The 27,737-nt window shown below is 40.9% G+C and overlaps 2 protein-coding genes and 1 pseudogene across 3 annotated transcripts in view; 2 read left to right on the top strand and 1 right to left on the bottom strand.

Annotated features, from left to right (window-relative positions):
* Positions 1 to 2,212: 2,212 nt before the first annotated feature.
* On the bottom strand, positions 2,213 to 4,680 carry TEX46 (testis expressed 46). Its single transcript, XM_047082378.1, has 2 exons — positions 4,489 to 4,680; positions 2,213 to 2,410 (listed from the first exon to the last, which is right to left on the bottom strand). The coding sequence occupies exons 1-2, from the start codon at positions 4,678 to 4,680 to the stop codon at positions 2,213 to 2,215; spliced, it is 390 nt and encodes a 129-aa protein (XP_046938334.1).
* A 170-nt stretch (positions 4,681 to 4,850) lies between these two features.
* LOC124514389 (ubiquitin-40S ribosomal protein S27a-like) lies at positions 4,851 to 6,231 on the top strand (annotated as a pseudogene).
* Positions 6,232 to 9,693: 3,462 nt separating this feature from the next.
* KDM1A (lysine demethylase 1A) overlaps positions 9,694 to 27,737 on the top strand; it is a 62,606-nt gene continuing 44,562 nt past the window's right edge. The window contains exons 1-2 of one of the 2 annotated variants that reach the window (XM_047084804.1): positions 9,694 to 10,164; positions 18,689 to 18,854. In XM_047084804.1, coding sequence (XP_046940760.1) covers positions 9,811 to 10,164; positions 18,689 to 18,854 — 520 coding nt within the window. In that variant the 5' untranslated portion in view covers positions 9,694 to 9,810. The remainder of the gene's footprint in view (positions 10,165 to 18,688; positions 18,855 to 27,737) is intronic. The other variant, XM_047084805.1, reaches the window with a different exon arrangement.

The raw sequence follows: 27,737 nt of genomic DNA, 5'->3' as shown, positions 1-27,737 counted from the left end.
CCCCTGGCTCCAAAGGAAACCTGGAAGAAGAAGGTCCTGTAAAGAGAGCCTCCCTGAGAGGAGTGATCCTCTGTGAAGGAGCCCAGCCAGCCCTAAACCAGCCTGAGGCAAAGGGTGGAGAGTGCACTTGGAGAGGCAAGGAGAAGACGTTGGACCCACAAGGGAGGGTTGTGATTTTACGTAGGGAGGTCATGGGAGTCCTCAGTAAGAAGGAATCGTTTGAGCAAAGACCTGAGGGGATGTGGTAACTCACCTAATGCTCACAACAAGCAATGAGGTTGGTAGCTCTATGCCCCCCCCATTTTACAGTTGAGCAAACTGAGGTACAGAGAGAATAAACAACTTAGAATTGTCCGAGATCACACAGCTGGGAGTTGATGGAGTTGGGATTTAAAGCCAGGCAGTTAGGGTCCAGAGATCCTGCTCTTAAACAAAATAGGATATAGGAGAGCCATTCTTTTTTTTTTTTTCTTTTTTTTTTTCTTTTTTTTTTTATTTTTTATATATGAAATTTATTGACAAATTGGTTTCCATACAACACCCAGTGCTCATCCCAAAAGGTAGGAGAGCCATTCTAAAAGGAAAGGGCAGAGAAAATGTCAGGACACATAAGACTGTGATCAACAATCAGAGATGCTGTTTCTTGAGCACTGACTATATACTAGCCACAGTGTTGGGTGCTGTGGAGCAATATACAGATGAACAAGATGCTGAGAGTTTATAATGTAGTTGAAGGGTGGGGAGGGAATATGGAAACGTGCGCAAATCAGATCCCAGCGGATTGTGGTACACTGAACTGTAGATAGTACTATTGAACTGTAGATAAGATGCTGGGAGCGCACGAATGACAGAGACCACAGCTGGGTTAGGGAAGCGTTCTGGAGGTGTGGTTCAGGAAGCACTAAGGATTGTAATAGCAGAAAGGGGAAGATAAGGGATTCCAGGGGAAGAAAACAAGTGAGCAAAGATGTGGAGGCATTTGGGGGATGACCAGTCGTCTGGTTTGAGTAGAGATGATTTTAGGTGGGGCTCCAACAAGATCCACACTGGATCCCACAGTGAGGTCGTGATTTCCTTCCCAGGGCCCCTTATGGAGACGTCTTAGCTTGGTGCTAGCATATCTCTCAAACGCTAATACCTGCTAATCTCTCTTTTTAACCCGAAGTTCCCAGGCTCAGACGCTTCAGCGGACAACCAAGCTCCAACTGGCATTTTAGTAACAGTGTTCTGTCTTTACTGTCTTTTTTTTTTTTTTTTGGGGGGGGGGGTATGTTCTTTTTAAAAAAATTTTTTTAAATGTTTATTTATTTTTGAGAGAGAGAGAGAGACAAAGCATGAGCTCGGGAGGGGCAGAGAGAGAGGGACACCGAATCCGAAGCAGGCTCCGGGCTCTGAGCTGTCAGCATAGAGCCCAACACGGGGCTCGAACCCAAGAGCTGCAAGATCATGACCTGAGCCAAAGTCGGACGCTCAACCAGCTGAGCCACCCACGTGCCTCTTGACAGTTACGTTCTATTTCAGCCAAATGATAGAGCCTTTTAATGTCCAGATAATAATTGTTATTTTTATTATCACTTTCCTTCACAGATAAATTTATTCAAGGAAGAAACCCTTTAAAGGGACAGTATTAGGTTAAACATTCAGGCGGTTCATGGCTCTGGCAAAAGTCACAAAGGGGGTACCCCAGTGACTGATGTTTAGGGTACTCTGGCACAAGGTATAAAGCATGTGAGGGAGAGTAAGGGGTAGGGGAAGCCTGGAAAGGGGGTCAGATCATGGAGGGCCTGAACAGCATGGCAAGGAGTGTGGCTTTTATTCTGTCAACCAAAGCGAGGCATAGGCAGTGAACTTGCCCAGAGCTGTGCTTGGCAGGCCTTGGCTCTGGCCTCTGAGCAAAAGGGAAGGGGAAAACTGGGGGCGGGGGCAGCCATTGTAAGACTCAAGGTGAACAGGTAGAGGGCCCTGAACTAGGGTTAAGGTGGCCCAACTGAGAGGAAGAGCTGGGTTCTGGAGTCCTGTCAGGTTGTATCTTAGAATGCTGTCTGGCTGACCTAGTGAATACTGATTTCTTTTCCAAAAGTGATCAGCCTTTCAGCCTCGAAGTATGCTCTCCAGTGTGGTTTACTGAGAAAATTCACTAGTCTCTGACTGGGTTTTACTGAGTAAGGGTAACATCAGAAGAGGCCAGCCCACCCCAGTCTCTCTGATCTCATTAAGGGGAATTCGAAGTACAATCAGAGATGATGGAGAAAATTGAGTCGTGCCTCCTCAGTCTGTGTTTCCTCATGGGAAAAGTCCGCTGCCGGCTTGACCTCCTGTGGCGATTCATTCTATTCCATACAGCGAACATCTGATTTTCTAAGACCTTCAGCTTCATTTCGCTGAACATAAGCCGTTCCAGGACCTTGTCCTGGAGGGCAAAGCAGGCATGTAGTCTCTCGACTTCTTTTGTGTTCATGACGCAGCTGTTGGGTTTCGCTTCAGGTGGCTTAGGTTTCTCTGCCTCTTCCTAAACTCCCCCACCATGAGAAAAGGAAACCTTAGTTAATAGTGATTTATAAACGTCATGTTAATCAGTCCTCACAACCAGCCTGCAAGGAGAGCATCTTTGCCACACCTGGTGGGTGTCTAGGGAGGAAAGGTCCCTTTCTTAGTATCACCCAACCCGCGTTTGGGAGCTCCCTGAACTCCCAAGTATGGGGACCCATACTTGCCTTTTGTTCATAGGAATAAATGCGATGGCCCAGTAATCTGCACTCACAGGGGACATAAGACACTTAACCCAGATATATCTGTTTCCAGAGATTGTGTTTCACAGTGTGCCCTTCTGAGACTTGAGTCAGGCCTCATAAAATCACCAACTGCCAAGTCTCAGTATATCTCTATAATCCTCATCTGTCCCCATGCAGTTAGTAATAATTTTTTTTTCTTTAGGGTTCAGCTACAAATCCCTCATCTTTAAAACCATTTTATTTTTTAAATGTTTTAATTTTTTTAAGTTTATTTATTTTGAGAGAGAAAGTATGAGTGGAGGGAGGGGCAGAGAGAGAGGAGAGAGCAAGAATCCCAAGAAGCCTCCACACCGGCAGCGCAGAGCCCCACGCAGGGCTCGAACTCACAACTGTGAGATCATGACCTGAGCTGAAGTCCAAGCCTTAACCAACTCTTGATTTCGGTTCAGGTCATGATCTTGCAGTCATGAGATGGAGCCCCACGTCAGGCTCCCCACTGAGTGTGGAGCTTACTTGGGGTTCTCTCTCTCTCCCTTTCTCTCTCTGTCCTTCCCCAACTTGTGCACATATGCGTGATCTCTCAAAATAAATAAACTTAAAAAATAAATAAAAGTAAAGTAAATATTTCAGGGATGCAAGACAGGTGACTATTACAGCAAATACCCATGTTTCCATTCCAGCTTAAGAAATAAAATACGATAAATGTAATGTGAAGTCCCCTGTGGATCCTTATCCTAAGGTTTCCCTCCCTCCCTGAACCTCATCTCAACTGCAGTCCTGAATTCAGTATTTATTTTTTCCATACATTTCTTTATACCACTGGTTTTCAATGGGAGGCTATTTTGCCTCCCTACAGGACATTTGGCAGTGTTTGTAGACATTGTTGGTTGTTACGAAAAGGGGGTGAGGGATGCTATTGGCATCTGTGGGTAGAGGCTAAAGATGCTGCTTCACATCCAACAGGGCACAAGACAGACCCTTGAAATAAAGAACTATCCAACTCAAAGTAGCAATGGTGCAGAGGTTGAGAAATCCAGCCTTAATATATCTTCATTATACATAGGCATCCATAAACAAGGCAGGGTATTGTTTTGCATGTTTTTTTAATTTTGTATAAAACATGTCATAATCTGGGTACGTTTCTATTGTTTTCATTATTCTAGAGATGTGTCTATGTTACACAGGTATCTTTAGCTCATCTATTTAAAATTCTCCCTCTTTAAAGTAGTTGTTATTGTTGTCAAACCATGGTGACTGACATCAAACATGAAGCAGAAGAGTCTGGGATGGTCCCTATTTTTATTTTTTATAAGTTTTCCTCTTTTTTTCTTTTTATTGAAGTATAATTAATATACAGTGTTATATTAGTTTCGGGTGCACAATATAATGATTCAACGACTGTGTACATTTTTCAGTGCTCATCAATGTAAGTGTACTCTTAACCCCCTTTATCTATTTCACTCCTTCCCCCACCCACCTCCCCTCCATCAATGACCAGTTCTCTGTATTTTAAGAGTTTGTTTTCTTGTTTGTCTAGGGATGGTCCCTATTTTACAGCCAAGGTAACTGAAGCCTTGTGAAGGAAGTGCTTCGTCCTCCATCACCCAGGTGGGAGCTGAAGAGCAGGGGCTTAGACCAGAGCTGTGGATTCTTCAGTCTTGCCCCATTATCCTGACATCTTCCCTGTCCCCCATCCTCCAGTCTAGCTGTAAATGTCCCATCATCCTTAGCTGAAGCTAAGGCCCCTCTCGCTCACCTGCTGGGGCTCTAGGGGGGCGGGCTGGACTTCATGCTTGACCAACCAGTTGCTAAGCAACAGCAGAAGGAATAGGAACCCAAACAAGGCTGGCTTATAGCTGATCAGCCAAGCCACCAATGCTCCTATGGTGCCCGAGGAAGCAAGTGTCCCATGGAGATTCCTAAAAAGAAGCATTAGTTCCCCCAACATTATGGCTTGGAGGCACCCAGGCCCCAAGACCCTGCCTTGGTGACCCCTCTAGGACAGTTACCCTCCATGACAGGAGCTGTGGCTGTGCGCTCCTCCAAGTCATAACCAGTCCCCCTCCCAGCTGCCGCGTAACAATAATATTAACTTCTCCTATGTCTTAAGCAGCCACTATGTGTCAGACTTTGACAGGCAGTTTGCAAGCAATATCTCATGATGTCCTCACAAGAGCCAGGTGATGTAAGCCTTAGTGATACCTCATTTATTCAACAGTACTTCTGGGCCTGGCCACTGGGAATAAAATGGCCAACAGCACAGAGCCCCTACTCTCATAGTGAGGGAGTCTGCAAGGAAAAGTTACCCAAGATCTGTAAATAAGGCAAAAAGATTACATTGAGCTTGTTCACAGTCACGCTAGAATATTGTCCAGCTGGTCTACTGTTGGTCACCTGATGCTTTAGGGGAAGGTAACTTTGTTTGACTTACTGTTTGATATTGATTAGGGTGCTGACTCTGTAAAGTCAGATGTTAACTTTTTAAAAATTGGATAAGTTGCTCCAGCAATTACATTACTGGGTATATATCCAAAATAACTGAAAGCAGGGTCTTTTTTTTTTTTCTTAATGTTTATTTATTTATTTTTGAGAGAGGGAGACAGTGAGCATATGTGAGCATAGGCCAGGGGTGGGGGCAGAGACGAGGGAGGAAGGAGCAGAGAGTGGGGGAGAGAGAGAGAATCCCAAGGTCCGTGTTGTCAGTGCAGAGCCCAACGTGGGGCTCGATTCCACAAACTGTGAGATCGTGACCTGAGCCAAAATCAATCATTGGATGCTCAACCGACTGAGCCATCCAGGCACCCTGAAAGCAGGGTCTTGAAAAGATATTTGTACACCCATGTTCACAGCAGCATTATTCACAATAGCCAGAAGTGGAAGCAACCCCCAAATCCAACAACAGATGAATAGATAAACAAAATGCTGTATATACACATACAATGGAATTATTCAGTCTTAAAAAGGAAGGAAATTCAGAAAACTCCATTGGTTGTTGCAGTGCTCTCCTTTCCAATCCACCATCTGTGGCGGAAGGTAGAACCACTGTCAAGAGGCAGATTTTCATGAAAACCCTTATGGGAAAGACCATCACTCTTCAGGTTGCACCATAAAATACAGTAGAAAATAAAAGCCAAGATCCAGGATAAGGAAGGAATTCTTCTTGATTAGCAGAGACCGGTCTTTGCTCACAAGCGACTGGAAGATTGGTGTATTTTGTCTGACAACTACGTCCAAAGGGAATCCAGTCTTCATCTTGTGCTGAGACGTCGTGGTGGTGCTAAGGAAGAAGTCTTACACCACTCCCAAGAGGAAGCAGCATAAGAGAAAGAAGGTTAAGCTGGATGTCCTGAAATACTGTAAGGTGGATGAAAATGGCAAAATCAGTCATCTTCATCGGGAATGATGTGGCGCTGGAGTTTTTATGGCTAGCCACTTTAACAGACATTATCGTGCCCAGTGCTGTCTGACCTATTGCTTCAACAAACTGGAAGACAAGTAATTATATATGTGTTGATAAAAGACATGAACTAACATTAAAAATGTTTTAAAGGAAGGAAATTCTGTAACATGCTACAACATGGATGAACTCTGAGATTATGCTAAGTGAAATAGGCCAGTCACAAAAACACAAAAGCCATTTGATTCCACTTAATATGAGATATCTCGAGCAGGCAAATCTACAGAGACACAAAGTAGAATGGTGGTTGCCAGGAGCTAGGAGGCAGGGGGAAATGATAAGTTGTGGTTTAATGGACACAGAATTTTATACGAGGAGAGTTCTGGAGATTGTATAACCGTGTGAATATAATTCACACTAGTGAACTATACACTTAAAAATGGTTAAGGTGATGGGTGCCTGGGTGCCGTTGTTGGTCGGGCATCTGATTCTAGATTTCCACTCAGGTCTCACGGTTCCTGCTGATAGTGCAGACCCTGCTTGGGATTCTCTCGCTCCTCTCTCTCTGCCCCTCCCCCATGCACGCGCCCTCTGTCAAAACAGATCAATAAACTTTTTAAAAAAATGTGTAAGGTGAGGGGCACCTGGGTGGCTCAGTTCATCAAGCACCCGACTCTTGATTTCAGCTCAGGTCATGATCTCACGGTTTGTGAGTTCAAGACTCACATCGGGCTCTGCACTGACAGTGCTTGGGATTCCCTCTCCATCCCTCTCTCTCTGCCCCTCCCCCCCCATGCGTACTCCCTCTCTCTCAAAATAAATAAACTTAAAAAAATGGTTAAGGTGATAAAGTTTATGTTATGTGTATTTTACCACAACTTTTAAAAATGAAATAAATTAGTTATTTCTAGGAAAAAATGAGTAATTGCAAATCAGTTTTTTGCAAATAGAGGCAAATGAGTTCTGTCCGATAGAAAAGATAATACCTAAGTCTAGTTTTATGGCCTTGTAAGATATTAACCATTTTTTTCTTATTCCAGAATTCTGTTTTCCACTGACTAGTGACTATAGATCAGCTTTTCATAATTTCTTTTGTTGTTGTTGTTTTAATGTTTTTTTATTTTGAGAGAGAGAGTGGGGAGGAGGGGCAGAGACAGAGGGATAGAGAATCCCAAGCAGGCTCCACACTGTCCGAGCAGAGCCAGACATGGAGCTCAATCCCACGAACTTTGAGATCGTGACCCGAGCCGAAATCAAGAGTCAGACGCTCAACTGACTGAGCCACCCAGGCGTCCCTATATTTTCCTTTGAACCAGTGTTATCATCTTGCTGGTTCTCTCAATAATGCGTTAAATAGGGGCGCTTGGGTGGCTCAGTCGGTTAAACATCGGACTTCAGCTCAGATCTCATGGTTCCTGGGTTCAGGCCCCGCGTAGGCCTGGGTGCTGACAGCTCAGAGCTTGGAGCCTGCTTCTGATTATGTGCCTCCCTCTCTCTCTGCCCCTCCCCAACTCATGCTCTGTTTCTCTGTCTCAAAAATAAATAAACATAAAAACATTTTAAAAATGAGTTAAATAAATCTTTGACATAGGCTCATTATTTTGTATGAGAGTTCTTCATGTTCAAATGTCAATTTTAATGGCTATGATATTTTAATATATTGAATTAGTGGCCACTTATTGGGCCTTTAGGTTAGTTCTTCTTTATTGTTATTATATATAACCTGAGGTAAACAGCATTAAAGTTAAATCTTTGTACACATACTTAAATCTTTTCCTAGAATGTCTTCTGTAAAGTGGAATTGCTAGGTCAAAGGATACATATATTTTAAAAATATAATTTTAAGTTTTATAAAATTATTAAGTGTGCAAACAATGTGTGTTTAAAACAGTCTTTGATCTCCTATCTCACCCCTTCCCATCCTCAAATTATATGACTCAGATAACTTGTTCCAACTTTTTAACTGTTTCTTCTGGCATTTATCTTGATATATCTAAATTGTATGCTTGTAGTGTTAATTCTTGATTTCTCATTTAACATTACATATTATCTTTTATGATGGAAAATGAGGATTTAGCTCCCGTGCAGAACCTCTCCCATTCCCTTTTCGTCCCTGCTCTGTAAACCCCTCTCATGTCTCTCCTCCACAAATTTTCTCTTTTCTCCATTCTTTCAATATAATTCCATCACTTTGGTGAGAACAATATTCATTATGTTATTATGGCCACATCAGTGTAGTTCATAGCTGAGCCATATGTTGTACTATGATTACACCTTTTTTTCTCGCACAGCTTTTAATTTTCCTGAACGTAACTGCCTTCCTTTTTTTATTTTTGTTTGCGTAGTTAAAAAAAATTCAACTTCAGGGAAGTGAAATTGACATAAAGTAAAATATAAAAATATATACAGCATAGTACAGTGAGTTTTGGCTAATGGGTACACCATCCAATCAGGATAAAAAAACATTTCCATCACCCCAGCAAATTCCCTCCTGCTGTTTTGTAGTCAACTCTCACCTTCATCCCAAGGGATCACTGACTGGATTCTAGCACTAGAGATTAGCTTTACTAGTTCTTGAACTTCATGTAAGTGGAATAATTTTTTGAAAATTACAGTTTGAAGGGGCACTTGGGTGGCTCAGTCAAAAGAGCATGTGACTCTTGATTTCACAGTCGTAAGTTGGACCCCACGCTAGGTGTAAAGATTGCTAAAAAAAAGACTAAAAAAAAAAAGAAAGAAAATTATAGTTTGAAGAGAGAGATGTGTAAAAAAGCAATTATAGTTGTGTGTAATAAGTTGAAACAAGCTTGAAGAAGACAAGCTGTTCCAGTGTTCGGTCACTAAAGGAGTCCTGGAGGAATTGAAAAAAATAAGTCACCACCACCATCTGCAGCACTAGAAAGAATTAACCTGGAGTAGAAAGAGGTGTTATGTGTGGAACACATAGGGAGTGGGAGGAGGTATGAGTGAGTGAGAGCTAAGGGGAAGGAGGTCCAGACAGAAGAATATGAACACAGCCCTGGAGACAACAGCAATCCAGTTTGGACTCAAACCTGGGGTTCCTAATTTCTGTCCATTTTATTACGAGGAAACTCACTTGCTCTCCCAAGATTTCCCATGTCCAAGCCGGACAATTGCGAAACAGTAAGATGACTTACCAGTTACATTTCAATGTTTTCTCCTCACTAGACTTGTAAGCTCTTTGAAAGCAAAAACTTCATCATTAAACCCTTGTCACGTAGTAAGCATTAATAAATATTGGTTGAACTGACAAATGAGTGAATGAATGAATGAATGAATGAATGAATTTATGTATGTATGCAAGTCCCTGGAGGGAATGGTCACCCGCGGAGGTGCAGTCTGGCCCCCAAGCCCTAGGAGCGAGAAGGTGCTGGGGCCAACGCCAAAGGCCAAGGCGACGCTCTAGGAAAGCATCGTGCTCCGTGCCGTGGTGCCGCTCTAGCCGCGAGGATGCCACTCTATGGCAGCGGGGGAAGGCGGGGCTGTGGGCGTCTCGGGCCTTTTTGTCCGGACGCCGCGGGAGCGCGCTCAGCGCGTGCGTACGCCGTGGCGGTTGGCAGCGAGCTACCTGCGCGAAGTGAGGCGAGGCGAGGCTGCTCCGGACTCACGGACCGACAGACAGAGCGGCCCCTTCGGCCGTCGGCGGCCAGGCGGCCCGAGATGTTGTCTGGGAAGAAGGCCGCGGCGGCGGCTGCGGCGGCAGCGGCGGCGGCGGCGGCCGGGACGGAGGCCGGCCCCGGGGCAGCGGGCGGCGCGGAGAACGGCTCTGAGGTGGCCGCGCCGCCCGCGGGCCTGTCGGGCCCTGCCGAAGCCGGGCCGGGGGTGGCGGGGGAGCGCACTCCCCGCAAGAAAGAGCCTCCGCGGGCCTCCCCTCCCGGGGGCCTGGCCGAGCCACCGGGGTCCGCCGGGCCTCAGGCCGGGCCTACCGTCGTGCCTGGATCTGCGACCCCCATGGAAACGGGAATCGCAGAGACTCCGGAGGGGCGACGGACCAGCCGGCGCAAGCGAGCGAAGGTGAGGCGCGAACCCCTCCCGCACGCCGCAGACCCCGGTTGCTTGGCTTCCTCTAGGTTGTCCGGCCCCCGGCGACCCCCACCGCCCCTTGTCTTGGGCCTCGAGCCGCACGCCCACCCAGACCTCCCAGCCCGTCGGGTCTTCACCGCGCCTCCCCGCCAGCTGGGTGGGTGGGTGGGGAGAGGGAGGGAGGGAGGGGAAGGGCTTCGCGGGTGTTGAAAGCAGGCTTTGTGCCGGGACCCGGCCGTCTTGGGAAGGGGGATTGGCGGGGAGGGGTGGTTTACTCCTTGCATCTGTACACCTTTTCATTTTCTGGCCTGGGAAACATGGCTCCCTGACGTGGAGTCCTGGTTGGCGCTGTTGGAGACGGGCATCGCCGGTTGGCCCGCGGATGTGTCTGGAGGCCTCTGGGCCGTGTTTTAAGGAGTTTCAGCTGGGCGCGCATTGGGGCTGGAGGGGCATGCTAAAGAAATGGCCTTGGCTATGGAGACCGAAAAGAAATGCACATTTTTGTTTGTTTTGTTTTCAGCCCTGCTGGGCGCTAGTTTTCCTCTTTCCTTTTATTCTCTCAACGATCTTTTGACTTAGGGTTGTTTTCTGTTTGTTTTTTTTTTTAAACCGGTGAGGAAGCTGATTGAGAGGGCTAATGTCCATTAGTCAAGGTGCAAATACCTAGGAAGGAAAAGACTTGTCACGGAACAGAATATGCAGACGGCAGCTGCTTCACATCTCTGGGTGCCAGATGCCGTGTGTTCAGAGAGTCCCTTACGTTTTATTTTTGCTCAGCAGCAGTGGGCAGGTTTTGTGAGCCCCACGTTAGGAAATGAGTAAGCTGAGGCACACAGTTTCAGCAGCTTGGCCAGAGTCACCCAACTAAGTAAGTGGCAGAACTGGAAGCTGCGTTTCTGTTGCGAGGAGGTAGCCTCAGCCTCAGACAAAGGACCACATGGAACACCCAGCTGTGCAGGGCACCAAGGCAGTACCAGGAGCAGACTTTTTAGACTTGGTTTTTTTCTGGAGATGTATCCTTTTAGAGTACGTATTTAAAATCGTGCGATTTTATAAGTTGCGCATACAGCTGTAATTTTTAACGTTTATTTATTTTTGAGACAGAGAGAGACAGAGCATGAACAGGGGAGGAGCAGAGAGAGAGAGGGAGACACAAAATCTGAAAGAGGCTCCAGGTTCTGAGCGGTCAGCACAGAGCCCGACGCGGGGCTTGAACTCACGGACCGTGAGATCATGACCTGAGCTGAAGTTGGACGCTTAACCGACCGAGCCGCCCAGGCACCCCTAAAAATGTTTATTTTTAAGAGAGAGAGAGAGAGAGAGAGAATGAGCAGGGGAGGGGCAGAGAGAGAGGGAGACAGAATCTGAAACAGGCTCCAGGCTCTGAGCGGTCAGCACAGAGCCCGACGCGGGGCTTGAACTCACGGACTGCGAGATCATGACCTGAGCCGAAGTCTGACGCTCCACCTACTGAGCCACCCAGGCGCCCCTACAGCTGTAATTTTTAAATGCATGTGCCGAGTCAGTGTGAGCTTCTTGAGATGGGTATTACCCAGACTGAGCCCTCAGATTCAACTGCCCGCTTGAGAGATCTCTCTGCAAGAGTAAATACCCCGTGCTGAAAGGAGGAAAGGCTTTTGGCGGCTTTTACCAAAGCGTGGGTTAGAAAAGACACAGATTGGAGACCCCCAGCCCCCAGAAATGAGCTAGAGGGCAGAAGCCCGAGCGTTTTTATTTTACTATTTCAATAGAAAGTATGGCTAGAAAGCATGTGGTAAACCATGTCTTAAAAACGTTTATTGAGATAGTTCATATAGGATAAAATTTACCTTTTTCAGGTGGTACGACTGAATGGTTTTTAGCATGTATTCACAAAGTGTTGCAGCCACTACCACAGTCAGTTTTAATTTTAGGACATTTTCATCACCCCCAAAAGACACTTGGACCACTGGCAGTCATTCTTCGTTCTCCACTCCCCTAGCAGCCACTAACCTACTTTCTGTGTGGATTTGCCTGTTCTGGACCTTTTATGTAAACAGAATCATAGAATATGTGGTCTTTTGTGTCTGGCTTTGGTATCTTTTCGGGGTTCATCCATGTTGTATTTCCATTTGGTACTTGACACAACTCCATGGCATAATAATATCCCATTGTATGGATATGCCACATTTTGTTTATCCATTCATCATTTTGGTGGACATCTGGGTTTCCACTTTTTGGTTATGTGTGATGCTGCTGTGAACATTTATGTACAGTATTTTGTGTGTGTGAACGTATGTTTTCAACTCTCTCAGGTATATAGTTGGAGTGGAATTGCTGGATCATATGGTATCTCAGTGTTTTACCCTTTGAGGAGCTGCCAAACACTTTTCCACATCAGCCACACCGTTTTACGTTTCCGTCAGCAGTAGATGAAAGTTCCAGTTCCCCCATATCCTTGTCTTGAGCTCTCCTAGTGGATGTGAAGGGGTGTCTCATTGTAGTTTTCATATGTGTTACACGGATGACTGATGACATTGAACATCTTTTCTTGTGCTTATTGGCATTTGTTGTATATCTTCTTTGATGAAATGTTGGCTCACATTCTTGGCTCACTTTAAAATTGGGTTGTCTTTATTGCTGAATAGTCACAGTTCTTTGTGTATGGTGATTGCAGAAGTTTTTTATTTTAATGTCCGATTTATCTTTTCTTCTTTTTGTCCCTTTTGCTACTGGTGTTTTGTTTTGTTTTTAAGTTTATTTATTTATTTTGATGGAGCATGAGCTGGGGAGGGGCAGAGAGACTGGGAAAGAGAGAATCCCAAGGAGGCTCCTTGTGGTCAGCGTGGGGCCCAGCGTGGGGCTCGAGTCCATGAACCAAGAGATCATGACCTGAGCTGAAATCAAGAGTCAACGCTTAACTGATTGAGCCACCCAGGCACCTGGGTGTTAGATCCAAGCTTGAGTCACCCAGGCACCTGCTTCTGATGTTCAATCCAAGAAACCATTGCTTAATCCAGTGTCATGAAGATTTACTTCCATGTGTTCTCCTAAGAGTTTTATAGTTTTAGCTCTTGGATTTGGATCTGTGATCATTTTGGAGTTAATTTTTGTATGTGGTATGAAGTAGGAGTTCAGCTTCATTCCTTTCCATGTGGATATCCACTTGTCCCAGCACAATTGAAGACTGTTCTCTCCCCCCTTTGAATGGTTGGCATCCTTGTTGGTTAGCCCTAAATATAAGGGTTTATTTCTGGACTCTCAGTTCTGTCCCACTGATGAGTATCTTTGTTCTTGTGTCTGTATCGCACTGTCCCGATCACTGTAACTTTGTGTAATAGATTTTGAAATCAGGAAGTTTGATTTTTCAACTTTGCTCCTTTTTTTTCAAGATTGTTTTGGATGTTCTGAGACCCTTGCCTTTCCATATGAATTTTAGGATCAGTTTATCAGTTTCTGAAAAAAAAAAAAAAAAAAAGGCAGCTGATATTCTGATTGGCATTGTCTTGAGTATGTAGATTTCTGTCTTTGTAATTATCTTGTGTTTATTTTAATTCCCATTATACTGTTTTTTCTATTGTGATTAGCTTTGAAATTCAAAAGAAAAGTGGGTCACCAGTTTATTTGGGGGAGCAACTAAGAAGGAAGAAACTGGGGACACTGACTTATTCCTAGCCAGTCTTGGGAGCCAGAGAAAACAAACCTCAAGGGATAGAGTATCCAGTAAAGGAAGAAAAATCGAGCTGAGTCCATTGTAGTAGATGGGCCTTACTTTGAGAGTTCTGAGGTATATGTAGGGGTCTTTCTGTATTTGTAGTTATAGATATAACAGACGTAGATACAGATGTGTTATATATATTATATATATACATGTACATATATATATACACACACACAAAATTATGTAACTAAAACCAGGTTCAGGGTATTGGAAGGGGTCCATGCATTTGAGGGTCCCTGAAGGTTAAGTTTTGTAAATTTCAGAATAAATTCACCCCTGAGTGTGTATGCTAACATTATGGCAAAATATTTAAGGGTTGGAATTGTTAAGTTGGGCTGGGACTTTAGGGACACTTCAGCATTCAGCTGGCCTTGAAAAGGTGCAGAATTTAGAAAAGTATTCTGAAAAGGACAGACTTTTTGGAATTGATTTTTCTTGCTATGATTCATTTTCCTCAGGAAGATAAACTCTACCTTGTAAGGCTTTTAGGTTTAGATACAATGTAAACAAAATACAGTGTCTGGCTTATAGTAAGGTGCCCAGTAATTAAGTATTACCAGTGGAGAAAGGAAGTGAAAAACGCTTGGCATATTATGCGACAAGGTTTGAGAAGCAGCAGGGAGTCCAGAGTGGAAAACTGAATGTTGGGGACAATGGGCAAATGAATTGGAAATGAGGTTTTTCTAGGAGCAAGATAGGAGCCAGAGGGATCAGTAACGTTTGGGTTGTAGAGTCATGTTCAGGTTATAGACAAACACTAGATCTGTGTGTTCAGTATGGTAGCCACTAGCCCATGTGACTGGTACAACTGATGAAACTGAGTTTTTACTTTTGATTTAAACTTAAATTACCACATGGTAAGTGCTCAATAGCCACATGTGGCTGGCTAGTGCTGCCACGGTGGAAGCGCAGATGCAAAACGTTGCCATTATCATAGAAAATTGTATCAGACAGCACTACACTAGACTATGAAATGGAGACCTTAAGTGCTCGGACAGTTCAGAGAAAGGAAAAAAATATATTTGTAAGTTTGGAATAGTTAGGAAATAATTTGTGGAGGAAGGGTGCCTTGAATTTTAAGCATTGGATTAATAGAAAAAGCTTTTAGGAAATTTAGGGATCAGTAGAACATTGAGGACTTTTTCAATAGTGTATTAGAAAATGGCTAAAGGTGTAAGTTTGCATAGTTAGAGCCAGAAAGTTTATACCTGGTTTGAAAAAGTTGGCATTCATCTTTTAAACTATCTGAAAATAACATGTATGGATTTGGAAAATCAGTCTGGCAGTTGTGCCCTACTGAATTAAAAGGACTAAAGATTCAAACAAAAAGACTGGGGCTTTAAGGTGATTGGGAAGTGGATGAATCATTGTAGTAAGGGTGAGTGAGAGACTAGAGATGTAAATTTGAGAGTTGTCTGTGTAAAGGTGAGAATAATTACCCTACTGACTTATATCTGTCTATTGGATATCTTTATGTCCTTGTTTGTAAGTGGTTGTAGAAGTTCCAAAGTCTTTGAGGATTTTACTTAAGGATGAGAGGTTCCCACTCTTTTGTGTTCAAAGTATCTGTTCCTTTGCTCAGGGGAATAGTTTTTATTTTTTTATTTTTGAGAATTTGTACGATTCTTTCACTTTTTTATTAAGTTGAGAACTTTTTTTAAGCTTATTTATCTTGAGAAAGGGAAAGAGTGTGTGTAGAGAGAAAAGAAAGCAAGTGGGGAGAGTCAGAGAGAGAGAATCCCAAAGCAGACTCTGCCTGCCAGTGCAGAGTCCATTGCAGGGCTCAAATTCACCAACCCCAAGATCGTGACCTGAGCCAAAATCAAGAGTCCATTGCTCAACCTACCGAGCCACCCAGGCACCGCCCACTAGAGAAACTTTTCTTTGTAAGTAATCTCTACGCCCATTATGGGACTCTGAACTCACTCACGACCCCCAAGATCAAGAGTCACACGCTCCTCTGACTGAACCAGCCAGGTGCCCCTCTTTTTTACAAAATAAAACTTTATATGGAAAATTTCAAAATAAAGTACTATTTGCCTGTCTTATATTCAGTTTAAATTTATAACCTTTATTTTAGTTGTCAGGGTTTCAGAAAATGAGGCTTTTTTTTTTAATAGAGCCAAATTTGAGAATGGAGGTTAAACTTAATAGTTGTAGTCTTATTTAAGTCTCAGAACCCAATTTTATTTCTGTACTTTGTTTATGAAACATTGTGAAGACCCAGTGCTTGATAAGTAGTACAAAAGGTTGTTTTTTAGCTTGCCTAGCCATTTCAGGACGCTGCCTTGGTTGAACAGATTGCAGAAGAAATGTCATTCTTAGGTCTACCCAAAATTTACCTAAGCAGTACAAGTTCATGTGTTGTTGGTCTCCAAAGTACTAACACGTATAAGTGTGTATTTAAATGAAATCCTGAAGAATTTTAGGGTTCTGTGGAACACAGATGTTTTTTTCTTGATACTATTGTTTTTAAATACTACCTTTAGATATTTTTGCTCCTACTTCTAGATTTTTCTAATCTTCCCCCCCCAACCCCCCAAAAACTAAGAACTCTGTATTCCTTCTTAGTAACTACTACTTCATCAAAACGTTGGATTAAACAATGTTAAAAAGATTGTTTTTGCTGCAAAACTTCTCAGTAACTTTAATGTGCATTGTGGTTCTCCTAGAGGGGGCCTGTAAAGAATGCAGTACTTCCCAAACTTGATCATGGATTCCTTTTTCCTTCAAATGGTATACTGTCTTGTGGAACATCCTTTGGAAAGAGCTAAACTACTGCAGTAGAAAGGATCTTACATTATTGTTTCAGAATTTGCACATTGCCCAGTTCCATGGTAGGCGCTTGTGAAGTGATTATTGATTAAATGGATGAGATTGATGAGCAGAGGATTAAAGAGCTGAATCTTTGGGGGTAGGGAGGGGTCAAGCACTATTGAAAGCTGAAAGAAGAAAGGATACTGCATACTTTAAACATATATTACATTTTCTGACCCCTCTCCCTCTTTGAAACTTTTCCCATGTTGCTTTTTTGCCCATTGTCCTGAAGTTTGCTCCTACGGTTTATCTCAATCAAGTAGAATGAAGTTTAGTGTCTAGACTTCTGGAGGTTTTATTGTAAAATCTTTCTGTGAGATGATTTGCCTGGTAAGAACCATTAGTTTGCAACTGGAATTTCAGCTTATTAAGGGCAGGAAGACTCTCATTTATAATTGTTTTCTCCATTGTGATCATGTACTCAGTGTTTCATATTTGATAGATGAATACTATTATTTGTGTGTTTAAATAAGAATCTTAGAGCATGGGTCAGAACTGTTCAATTTATCCTTAGGGTCAGAACTGTTCAATTTATCCTTAATTTTTGTTTCCATTTTGTGACACAATCCCTCTTACCTTCCCTAGCCTAGCCACCCACTCCCCTGCCCACCTGTGGTCATGTCATTTAAAAAAAAAGAAAAAGACAGATATAAAAGCAGCCAGCCATATGGAATTATTTCAAAGATATTTCAAAAGTTAAAATAGATTACATTTGCTGTAATCCACAGGACTATTAATTTCAGAAATCTAATAAGTTAGGTACATTATTTGTGGAGACCATACTGTCTTTGCTCTGTCTCCATAGCTAATAAATTTTTATTTTATTCATTTTATCTTTTAATTGAATCTGAATAGAGAGCTGTTGTTTCTGTGTCTTTCTGGAATGTTTTCTAAGGATGGGAGTCACAGTGACATTTTTCCAGTGTTCTAAGGTTGGTGACTATTTGTAATACCATATCATACATTTTGGTAAACAGGTCCATTATAATCTTCCCTATCCTAATGGCTTTACCCCTGATAAGGCTTCCTCTTTCTACTTACTACCTGGTTCTCTCCTTTACACTTAGAATATGAATTAGTAGTATGACCTGTAGTCTCCATTTCCGTTTCACTTCTTAATTTGTTATATTAAGGTTTATTTGCTCTCATTGTTCAACTCTCTTAGGTCAACAGTTATTATTTTTTAATGTTTATTTATTTTGAGGGAGTGGGGGAGGGGCAGAGAGAGGGAGGGATAGAATCCCAAGCAGACTCCATGGTGTCAGTGAGGCGGAGCTTGATCACATGAACCGTGAAATCAGGTCATTGGTTATTTTTTAAGCAAATGTACCTTTTCATAGTTTCAATTTGTTGCCATTTGCGGTTTTTATTACCTGCCATTTTTCCCCATTTGGTTTCTGGAATTTTGCTGTTTTGCCATGGAATAGAAGAAGTACAGGCTTGACATTTGACAGACTTGTTATTCTAGTTGATTATATTTTTATCTCAGGGTTATTTTAGTCTTTTGTTGAAACTTCTAGTGTGATTATGATGTATACATACATATGTATAGATATGCCTACAAACCCACACACACACACACTCACACACACACATTTTAAAAGGTTTTAGGAGTTGTAAAAAGCCTCAGATCCATTGCTCTAAATGTCAGTACTATGATGTAAAATTGATAGGTTGGGGTAAATGTGAACTGACATGAGATTGTTTCATGAGAGATTTTAGGGTTTTGTTTTGTTTTATTTATTTAAGTAATCTCTGCACCTAGTGTGGGGCTTGAACTCATGACCCTGAGATCAAGAGTCCCATGCTCTTCCAACTGAGCCAGCCAGGTTGTTTTTAATAACTACCTATTATGGTCTAGCTTGTTCCTTGTTATTTACTTATTTCCCTTAAAATTTGAAGTTAAAAAGCCATTCACATTCACTGATGGTTCCACATTAAGTCCCTGGTTTTAGATGTTCACTGTATTTAGCTTTCCCTGGTATAATCTCCATATAGGTAGAGTACAGAGAGATGGATGAAAGCTTGGCCAACCTCTCAGAAGATGAATATTATTCAGAAGAAGAGAGAAATGCTAAAGCAGAGAAGGAAAAGAAGCTTCCCCCACCACCTCCTCAAGCCCCACCTGAGGAAGAAAATGAAAGCGAGCCTGAAGAACCATCTGGTGAGTAATAGTAACCAACCAGTTTTGTTTTATCCTGAAAATAAGAGTAAATGAGTTAAATCCTATTCTACAGTGTTATTTATGTCTTTATCTTTGGTTTATATTCTGATATTGGCCATGTGTGTCAGTAGTGCGTGTATGTGTAAATATATATGCATGCACGCATACATGCATACATACATATGTAGTTATACTGATATTCTTTGTGTATGTGTGTACATATATAGAAGGAAAGTAAAAGATGGGGATGGAAGGATAGTGGCAGTATAAGGCACTCGGAAAGTTGGAGAAATAAACAATTAGAGAAAACATACAGAAAACCAAATCCAAAGAACCAAACCCCTCAGATTTATCTCTGATTTAGAGTTTGTAGATAGAAGGGTTCAGAAATTACTCTGGTTAAATCACATATGTATCACATGGTTAGATACTTTCTGATTAAACCCTCAGAGTGGGGATCAGTTTTGAGAATATCCTAGTGAACAAATGTAAAAATATATTATGAGGTCAAAAAGAAAAGGCCTAAGTGCCTGTTACCATTTAGTATTGAGCCCTCCAATCAAAGGAATGGTAGAAGAAAAGGCTATGAAGAGATTCTAAACTCACACAGTCTTCCTATGACAGTGGAAAGATTATTGGAGACTATAGTATTGGTTTCAGAACTTCAAACATCTTTAAGGAATTCTCACTAACATCCCCTCAGATTGAATCCTACTGAGGATACCCAGAGCAAGTAGGGATACCCTTCTGGTTTGGATAAAGCAAACAAAAGTAGAGTCTTAATTTTTTGTATCTTCTGTCCTTAATGGCATTGCATTGATTCTTCTTGACTTTGAATTTTTACTAAGTTCTTCTTAAAATACATTTTATATTTCTGTAGCTCCAGGCCCATTTACCTCTTCAATTCTTGTGGTCCTGTATCTTTTAAAAATAGAATGTTTGTTTCAGATCCCATCTGCTATATCTTGCGTGACTTTCATAGGTACCCAGATACAGACATATTTAATTTGAGAAGTTTTATCTTTTGTTTTAGTTTTTTTTTCCCCTCCTCTGTAATGTTATATAAATCACCACATGTTATTTGAAATAATAGGGTTATTACTGATGTATCACTTGAGAAAATTACAAGTCAGTTGTTAAATTAATTTAGATTTAGAATTTATCAAACAGATTCTGGCCAAAACTCTCAAAAATTAAAGCTTGTAATTTTATAGTAATTATAATAAAAACACAGTTTGAGAACATTGAGAACAAGATGATTAGATTCTGGGTTCAATTTATCTTAGGAATCAGGGTTTTTCTAAGAATGGCTTTCCCAAAACTTTCTTAAAATGACCTCTTGGGCACCTATTGGGAGTGGTATATAAACTCTGGAACTAGTGTCCCTGAGGCAATTGCAGCCTTCCCTGTACCTCAGAACACCTCCTCTCTTTTTGTTGGTATTTTTTTTCTTTCTAGTCTTTTACATTTAGCTTTCTTCCTTTCTTCGTGTCGTTGCCTCCAACTCCTCCCTTGATTCTCTACTCCTTTTTCTTCTGTATTCTTTGGTTCTTGCCTTTCTCTTCTTCTAACTTTGCTGTAGACTTTCTGGTGAGGTACTGGGGAAAAGTCTTTTGATATCTGTCATAGGTCAAGAGACTACTGATTTCTTGGTTCAAAAGCTCTAAGTATTCTTCAGTAGATGTATTTTAGATGCTGCCTCACCCTCTTTTTTTGTGTGACTGTCAGTGTCTCCAGTAAACAACTGACCTAAGTAGGTACCAAGTTAGTATATACTCTGAACATTTTAAACCTGGTATTGGTGTTTTCTTTTTCATGAAAGAGGTGTTTTATTTTGTTTTTTTAATTTGTTTTTCCATAAATGTCAGGCATTGTTGCCCAAGAAGGAAATATCTTATTAAAGTGATCTAGGATTTGGGGAACTGTGTTTATGATATTATGTTCTGGCTAAATTTTTATCCAGTGGTTTAGTTTAAATAAGTTATCTTAGTATTTGGGGGGAAAGTTAAAGTTTCTTAAGTTTAGAATATCTTCAGTGCTTAGAGATGTATTGATAACAGCCAAAACTTGCAATATATTATTTGTGATTCTGAAAATAAAATTATTTTTCCTTTAAAACAACTTGAAATTTAAAAAAAATTTCTGGGGTGAATTAGGGAAGTACTTTCCCCAGTAAAGTAGTGGCAACTTACTGGCCTGTGTAATTTAGAATTAAATGGGGCCCTAATAGTGAATCATAAAATACTATCAGGTGAATTCAAGTATTTAGAAACTGTCCAGGGACTCCAGATCTCCTGTCTTATCAGAACTAGCTCTTTCACTTGAGTTTTCATTCAAAAATTGAACAGAACCATTGTCATATGGGTATCTTAAGGTCTTTTGAGAGAAGATGTGGGTCTTGTTTTTTACCAAATCTTTTCTTCATCTCAGTCATTTTAGATGAGAAATTAATTTACTCTCTTTAAATATGTAAGTAAGGTTTGAATACGTTTCATTTTTACCAGCTTTTAAGTTTGTTTAGAAAATTTTGCTTTGCTTTCCACGATGTTGAGAATAAAATATTTTGTTAGCACAAGGTTTTGCAAAATCCGTTGGGTCAGATAATATTACTGGAGAAGATTCCTTTAGGAGAATTCTGAGAGGAGGCCAGAAGGGAAGGTTGGAGCCTTCATTACAAGGCTAAGAAATTTGAACTCGTCCTTTAAACACTGAGAGGATCTGGCCAGGGTGGCACTGAGATATTTTGTATTTTGAGTGAGAGTCGTTGTACAAAATACATTTTTTGGAAAAATCAATCTGATGTGCTCTATTAGAGTGAACTAAAGAGGTAAAGAGACTGGCTGGGAGAGATGATTTTGGTTGTTTTGATAATCGAGTTTAGTGAATTTTGGTCAATGGAAAAATCTCAATATCAAAGTTGAACTTTTATGGAAACGATGTTGGTTTTGTTGTTTGTTTGGATTTACGTAATTGGGAAGTTCTATGTTGTGGCTTAAAAATTATTTTTATATTTGTTTGCTTTTGATGATAACTGAATGTGGCCTATAGTCCTACGGTAGTCACATGAGTAAATAACGTATTTTTCATGCTAAGTATTGCTGCTTATATTTAAAATTAAAGTTTTCCTAAATGTTTCTGTGTATTTTTACATTTATACACTTCTGAATGTATTTGTTTTAACAAATGATGGATTTATTTGGTTTCCTAGTATCTCATCTATCAAGATAAAGGTGTTTTTTAAAGTCATGCCAACTGAACCTGAAAATGTCCTTGGAATCGTGTGGTTATTAGTAATGTCAAATAATATGGGAACATCTATAAAATAGAGTAAAAATCTCAGTTGGTCTTTACTGGTTTCGATACCACTGTTAAAGTGGCCTTCTGTTAGTGAATTTTTTTTTTTTTCCTTTCTTGGCTCAGTTGTTACCCTGTGTATGTTTGATTATTCCTCAAAGACGTTTTACTATATTAACTAATTTGTTAGCACTTAGCTTTTTAATTTTAATGCAAAAACATGATTTCTTTCTCCACTGCCTTTCAGCAGTTGAAAATTTTCAGAAAAGTCTTACTAGTAGTTTCTGAATTTAAATTTTGTGTTGGATAGCTGCTTAGGAACTCTGGTTTGGGAAGATGTATTTCATTTTGGGTTAGAAATAGCTTAGTTGTATAAAGCTTAACACTTTCATGGAAGCTTGCTTTAAAACAATAAAATGAAATTTGAAATTGCTATTAAAATGCCTTTCTCAAGATGTTAAGTTAATGAATTTCTCAACAGAGATATCAGAAGTATGTTTAAAAATACATATATGTGGGGGAGCCTGGGTGGCTCAGTCGGTTAAGCGACTTCAGCTCAGGTCATGATCTCATGGTCCATGAGTTTGAGCCCCGCGTCAGGCTCTGTGCTGTCAGTTCAGAGCCTGGAGCTCGCTTCGGATTCTGTGTCGCCCTCTCTCTCTGCCCCTCCCCCACTCATGCTCTGTCTATCAAAAAATGAATAAATGTTAAAAAAAATTTTTTTTAAATATATATATGTAAAAGCACATGCATATGTCTGTGTACCAGTTTTCCAGCCTCAGTGGTATGCTAATACTGTAATGAAGCTCAAAGGCTTACGTCAAATTATTGGTTCATTTTGTTAGATATAGTTATTAGATATGGTTAGCTGATTGATGACAGCTCTGTATTATAATCTATTTTATTGAATGACTGTAGGAAGAATCACTTTATCTCCTTGTTTATATTCTTTTAAGAACACATAATAACTCTTACAACAATGTAAATAAAAGAAAGTACCTGCCCTCTCTTCTGTCTTACATGGTAATTTTGGGGGTGTGTGTGTGGTGTGTGTTTGAAAGAGATGTGGGCTGTTTAACGTACAGAAATCATTGATGTGAAAGATTGGTATGACCAAAAAATTTTGTGGTTTTAATAATTTTGGGGCCTTTTTCATGTAATAGTCCTATTGTCGGTTGAAAGAATATTTCACAAAATCACATGAAAGGAGATGCAACATAAATTAGTAAGAATACTAAATTATATAAAATATATAGAATATGTGTATGGGTAGAAAAGTTTAAAATCCAGTGAAGTTTGATCACAAATACCATTAAAATGAAAATATTTATGACAAAAGATTGATGACCAAATATTTTATGAATTGCTTATTCAGTATAGCAAAAAACCTAAAAGGTAGAATCTTTTGAACTGTCCTTTACAACTTAGTATAATAATAGAATTTGACCAGAGAAGAGCTGAAGATGGATTTCCTTACTTCAAAAGAAAAAAAAGGGCGCCTGGTGGCTCAGTCGGTTGGGTGTCCAACTTCGTCTCAAGTTGTGATCTCATGGCTCATGGTTTCGAGCCCCGCGTCGGGCTCTGTGCTGACTGCTCAGAGCCTGGAGCCTGCTTCGGATTCTGTGTCTCCCTCTCTCTCTGCCCCTCCCCCGCTCACCCTCTGTCTCTCTCTCTCTCTCTCTCCAAAAATGAATAAATGTTAAAAAAAAAATTTTTGGGGGGCGCCTGGGTGGCTCAGTCGGTTAAGCGTCCGACTTCGGCTCAGGTCATGATCTCACGGTCAGTGAGTTCAAGCCCCGCGTCCGGCTCTGTGCTGACAGCTTGGAGCCTGGAGCCTGCTTCGGATTCTGTGTCTCCCTCTCTCTCTGACCCTCCCCCGTTCATGCTCTGTCTCTGTCTCAAAAATAAATAAACATTAAAAAAAAAAATTTTTAAAAAAATTTCTTTTAGAGGAAAAAAAATAAACGGTGGCCTAATACTTATGTAACAGTCCTTATATTTTCATAGTTCTTTGTTCTTAGGTGCTGTGAGGCAGTCATACTGAGGTATTCAGTAAAGTCCTGGGTTTGGCGGCATGGCTAGTTACGGTCAGAGTTTGGTGAATAATTTTATCATGCCATAATTATTTTCAAGTGGCTTATCCCAGGCTTTTCTCTCTGATTTCTCTTGCTGTACCTTCAGGTGCAATCAGAGAGCAGGTGTAACTTGCAGGTTTCCTGAAAATGGACTCGGATTACCTCCACAGGGAGAATTATAGAATTCTGTTACAACCCCATACCCAGCAGGAGACCCTCTTTTGTAGATCTACTAGAAGTTGTTGGGAAATTCATTCCTAACAGGATTGTTTATGTTGCCATTTTGGCCTGCTAGTGTCAAATAAGTGCCTGAAATCATTTTAGTTCTCCTTATATGAAATATGATGCATACATTTAGAAAGCAGACCTAGGATTACTTTTCTTGCCCCCCCCCTTTTTTGTATAGCATCATTTCAGTGTTCTGATTTGGAACTGTGCTTCAGAATAATTTACTGGAGGACTGAGAAAAAAGCACAGATTAATTCAAAATGTTTATATTTTGAGAGATAACATTTGGACCAAGCTATATATATTACTATGCAATACATGGTCCCCACTCTCAGATGATTTATAGCCTAGCAGAGATACAGATGTGTACATAAATCTGTAACAGAAGGTAAAATGAATCTGAAATACTAAATTTTAGTATAAAAATTTGGAGGAACTTGGAAAAAGAGTGGGACGAAAGTAAGTCTTCCTAAATTTTTGGCTTACTGGAAGAATTATTTTTAAAAATAGTGTGGAAGTGAAAAAAAAATTTTTTTTTAAAGATTTTATTTTTAAGCAATCTCTACACTGGTCTTGAACTCACAACCTCAAAATCGAGAGTCACCTGCTCCACCAGCTAAGCCCAATGCCCTGGAAGGGAATTTTTTTTTTTTTTTTCACTTAAAGAAGACAGATGGCTCCCTTACTCTTTATTTTTATTTATTTATTTTTTTAATTTGAGAGAGAGTGCAAGCTGGGGAGAGGGGCAGAGGGAGAGAAAAAGAATCCCAAGCAGGTTCTGCACTGACATGGGGCTCGATCTCACAAACTGAGATCATGACCTGAACTGAAATTAAGACTCGGACTCTCAATCAACTGAGCCACCCAGGCGCCCCTGGACAGGAAATTTAAAGAAAAGAAAAGAAAAAGTGGAGACATTTTCTACACAAAGTAAGATTGCCCCAATCTTGGCAGTTCCTCATTGACTTTATTATACAACCGTTAATTGTAAAACTACAGTGCTTTCTTCCTGGCATGGTGCTGGGTTCTGAGGGTGCAGCGCTGAAGACTAGGTCTTTCTGCAAAGAATTCATAGTCCTCTTTAGGGTTACAAATTTAATAACTGGCTACAATGAAGAAACAATATGATAAAAGTGTATTCAAAGTACGGTGAGAACCCAGAAGTTGTTTTTAAATGTTTTTCCCCAAATTGGATTTTGGAAGTTTTACATGAAATGTGAAGGAATTAGGCTTTTATGAAGCAGTTGAGATCCTTGATTCTTTTTTTTTTTTTAATTTTTTTTTTTAACGTTTATTTATCTTTGAGACAGAGAGAGACAGAGCATGAACGGGGGAGGGGCAGAGAGAGAGGAGACACAGAATCCGAAGCAGGCTCCAGGCTCTGAGCCGTCAGCCCAGAGCCCGACGCAGGGCTCGAACTCACGGACCGAGAGATCGTGACCTGAGTTGAAGTCGGACACTTAACCGACTGAACCACCCAGGCGCCCCTGAGATCCTTGATTCTTAACTGTTAACTGCTTTTGGTCAAAACCACTGGATCAAATGCTACCAGTTTTAGGTTCAGTCTTTGACAGATTGAGCTGCTTTTAATGATTTCATTTCACTGATTGATTAGGTTTTTTTTGTTTTTTTTTTTTTCATTTTTTTTTTTCAACATTTATTTATTTTTGGGACAGAGAGAGACAGAGCATGAACGGGGGAGGGGCAGAGAGAGAGGGAGACACAGAATCGGAAACAGGCTCCAGGCTCTGAGCCATCAGCCCAGAGCCTGACGCGGGGCTCAAACTCACGGACCGCGAGATCGTGACCTGGCTGAAGTCGGATGCTTAACCGACTGCGCCACCCAGGTGCCCCTAGGTTTTTTTTTTTTTTAATTAAGGCAAATTAGTAATTTGTTTAGCTGAGCAACTTTACTTTTATAATTTCCTTTCTTTTTGCTACCATCCTTTTTTGGTCTGCTCATGATATAATAGAACAGATACTTTGTCTATGAGGATTTTCTCATCTGCAAAATGGGACTTGATACGAGAGATCAAAGGAGAAAATATAAATTCCACTTTTGTGTACAAACATCTTGTATTTATTAAACACAGACTTGAACTAGGAATAGGGTTAACAAATGTTAACATTTTGCAGTATTTGCTAATTACGGTGGCCTCAAACATTTGAAGATAGGGTTGTGTTTTTTTCCTTTTTTTTTTTTTTTTTTTTTTGGCATCTTCTGATGTGAAGATAGGAGAACACATATGATTAATTAATGCCTAAGAAGTCAAATCTCCCTGTAGCAGTGTAGACTCAAATCATACTGAGGTTGGGAAGAGCCTCTGATTGTGGTCTGGGAAGATACAAGATAGCCAGCATTCTGAGAAATTTATTTGAGCAGGAAAAAGGTATTCTCTTGTTGAAATTAATTCATGGTTATCAGTTGTGAAAAGTTATTACAGTTCTTTTAATAGCAGGTCCAGGGTAAAATTCACTATTGGCCTTTTTAGATATAGGTGAGGAATACCTACCTGGCTGGCTTGGTGAGAAGAGCATGTGACTCTTGATCTTGGAGTCCTGAATCCAAGCCCCACGTTGAGCGTAGAGATTGCTTACATACATAAACTTAAAACAAACAAACAAACAGGTGAATAACTAGAAAAGTAAGCTTTGTTGTTAACTACTCAAATTCACATTAAGCTTGGTAGTCGAGCAGCATAACATAGCATCTAAATTGTAAACTTTCTTTGGAACATTTTGAAAACTGAACTATAAGCCAAGATTTTACAACAGAATAGGTGAGGAAAATCCCTACTATGGAATGTGGAGGGAAATAGCATATGAAAAAGTCCATTCTTTCCTTTGGCTTCTAAAAGCTTTGCTTTCCTTTTTAGCTTATAGGGCTTTTATTTTGTATAGGATTTCTGGTACTGAGGTTTCTCACTTCTGCTCCAATGTTAAAAAGTCTTCAGGTGTAGATCAGCAGTGCTACTGCTCCTCCAGTGGTAAAGGGAGAAAATTTTAGGCAGGTTCCTACCTTAAGCAGCACCCTTTTCCTGCTTTCTGGGCCTTAGTGACACTAGGATTGCTGTTCTAGTTCGAACCCATAGATTTCATTCTGGATAATTTTGTTGGAGAGTATTGATCAATGTTAGCTGTGTTAACTGCCTATGATGTGCTTCAAAGGAATGCCTGAGGCTTTCCCTTTAGGCCAGTTTCATCTATCTCAGGGAACCCAATTCACTTGCCTTTGCATTTCTTTGAACTGCTGTAGATCATTTATTCTGTCCAGAATCATAGTCAA

The sequence above is a fragment of the Lynx rufus genome, unplaced genomic scaffold (genome assembly GCF_022079265.1).
Source record: "Lynx rufus isolate CCGP_SWC_20201006 ecotype Redwood Valley unplaced genomic scaffold, mLynRuf1.p SCAF_2, whole genome shotgun sequence".
Taxonomy (NCBI): Eukaryota; Metazoa; Chordata; class Mammalia; order Carnivora; family Felidae; genus Lynx; species Lynx rufus.
The sequence above is the reverse complement of the archived record's forward strand: the minus strand, read 5'-3'. Positions and strand labels throughout refer to the sequence as shown.

Coding starts and splice junctions, on each gene's coding strand:
- TEX46 (XM_047082378.1), bottom strand. CDS start 4,680: ATGTTGGGGGAACTAATGCTTCTTTTTAGGAATCTCCATGGGACACTT. Junction 2,411..4,488: donor CCCCCCTAGAGCCCCAGCAG/GTGAGCGAGAGG, acceptor TTTGCCCTCCAG/GACAAGGTCCTGGAACGGCT.